Source organism: Dendrobium catenatum, unplaced genomic scaffold, assembly GCF_001605985.2.
Source record: "Dendrobium catenatum unplaced genomic scaffold, ASM160598v2 original_scaffold_234733, whole genome shotgun sequence".
NCBI lineage: Eukaryota > Viridiplantae > Streptophyta > Magnoliopsida > Asparagales > Orchidaceae > Dendrobium > Dendrobium catenatum.
In genome coordinates this window covers 1-2,337 of record NW_021553141.1, presented here as the reverse complement: position 1 = coordinate 2,337, position 2,337 = coordinate 1, and the positions used below count along the sequence as shown (strand labels likewise).

Below are 2,337 nucleotides of genomic sequence, written 5' to 3'. Positions count from 1 at the left end.
AAACTTTCTATCAATTTAAAATGCAAATTGAATAAATTCTATAATATTTTCATTTTTCTCATATTTATGAAAAAATATGTATGTATCTTCATTTTTTATTAGATTTTTAAATGTTTTTATAATATATTGTAAAGTGAAAATCTAACAATACTCTACACAATTGCATGTACGTTCATAGCAAATAAACAAATAACTTTAAATTTCTTTTTCAGAAAAAAATAAAAAAAAAGTGATAGAAAGAGACACTCACAACCCACAAGTAACAAATCTAAAGAGAGAGAGAGAGCCATGCGAATACCAAAAATTAATCTGAATTTCGAGAGCTGTCACTTCAGGCTTACTTCAGGCTTGCTGGAGAAACAACAGCTGGAGAAACAACATCAAAGAGAGGGATTTAAAATAATGCTAATTCACCTCAACCTGTTTTAACCTTTACCTAATTTATTAAAAAAAAAAAATTTTTCATTGGCCGGTCGGGGATGAAAAATTTATGTTTCTGCTCTTTTATATAGATATAAATAGATTATTCACCCTTTTTTTTTTATATTTCTGTTTCTACTCTTTTATATAGATATATAGATTATTCACTTTTTTTATAATAAGCCCTAGATTCCTTTCCCTTTATACTAATAGAAGCAAGCTTTTAATTTACTTTTATTATTAATGTTTAGATTTGCTCATATATAAATTTAAACCTTAATTACCAAAGATGATCGAAGTAGATAATTTTGCTCTCCTTTAAAGCTATTGTGAGAGTCTATTAAAAATCATTTTCTATTTGATAGTAATTTAAATAAACGTTTTTAAGGAAAAAAAAATTTAAGATATAGAAGTTATGATTATTCCTAAAAATATCTTATAAAATTTTGAAAAATATTCATATTAATATGAATTCAAAGTATATTGAATAATTTTATCATCTATATTGTCATTTGCTCATATCATCAATTATTTTTTAACATTATAATTTTCTTATAAGTTTATCATCAACAGGGAATCAAGTAATCAACAGGGAGTAATGGATATCCCAGAGAAATACAAACATCTATGGGAATATTGGGATGTTCATGCCTTCATTTTGCTCAGCATCTTCATCCAAATTGTCCTCTTTTTTCTTGGCCATTTTAGAAAAACTTTTGCTTTGAGATGGATGCAAATTGTCTTATGGGGTAGCTACCTCATTGCCGACTTGCTTGCCAACTTCGTTCTCTTCCACCTATGCAATGCCATGGATGATTTCTCATTCTCCAATGCTATTATCGCATTTTGGGGTCCCTTCCTCATCCTCCACCTCGGTGGCCCCGACACTATCACAACTTACTCCATAGAAGACAATGAGCTTTGGGCCCGCCATCTTCTCGTCCTCGCCTTTGGGCTCATCTTTACCTTTTATGTCCTCTTTCGTTCCCTTCCAAACATACGCTTACTTGCCCCCACCCTTTTGATATTTTTAGTTGCAATCATTAAAAATTTAGAGCGCTCTTACTCACTTTACAAAGCTAGTGCTAATGGCTTTCGCAACTCCATTAGCTCCTCTTATAGAAAACTATCACTAGAAGATTTGAACCCTTCGAATCAAGCTTTTTATTTATACTCTACTTGTAGGCCTTTCTTCATCAATCTTAGTCCACACTTGGAGTTGTATACTAAAACAAGAAATTTGATAAATGATATGCCAACAAAGGAGATTTGGAGGGCGATGAGTATGGTACTTGGTTATGTTTATGATGAGTTTTACACCAAGGCAATTATAAATCACTCTATAGTTGGGTATGGTCTTCGGGTTCTATGCTCCATTTGTATTTTCTTGGCTTTTTGGCTTTTTCATATAGTGCCCAAGGATGATTTTGGCAAGTTTAATGTGACCATCACTTATATTCTTCTTCTGACAACTACGTGCCTCGATATCACGGCTACTATTATGCTTGTGTTCTTGAATTGGATGGTTTCTTCTCTACTCAGTTTTAAGAAATTAAGAAATTGGAGTGTGTTGCTTGCTAATTGCATTGTTAGAATTCAAATTGCATGGCATAAGAGAAGCCATTGGTTGATAAAGATGCCACAGTTGAGTTTACTCAATAATTGTCTCAATATTTCTGCACCAAATGGAGCTCTTCATAAAAGTATGATGAATTGGATTGTAGAAAAGCTAGGCTTTGCGCAGGAGGCAAAGTTGTATCCAGGATGGAGAACTATTATAAATGAAAGTTATACATTGCAGACGTTGCTGCCAGCACATGCAAACGAGGAGATTATTAAGATTATTATTTCAGATGTAAAAAATTGTTTAACAGTAATCTGTTATGATCAGGTTGTCCCAGGATATGCTAAAATTTT

General features: G+C 32.1%; 1 protein-coding gene across 1 annotated transcript; it reads left to right on the top strand.

Moving 5' to 3' along the window:
* Positions 1-1,018: 1,018 nt before the first annotated feature.
* On the top strand, positions 1,019-2,314 carry LOC110111969 (the record flags this gene model as incomplete). The annotated part of the gene is made up of 1 exon (XM_020844040.2): positions 1,019-2,314. A coding segment is annotated over exon 1 (1,296 nt), but the record flags the coding sequence as incomplete, so codon positions are not given.
* Between the last annotated feature and the right edge of the window lie 23 nt (positions 2,315-2,337).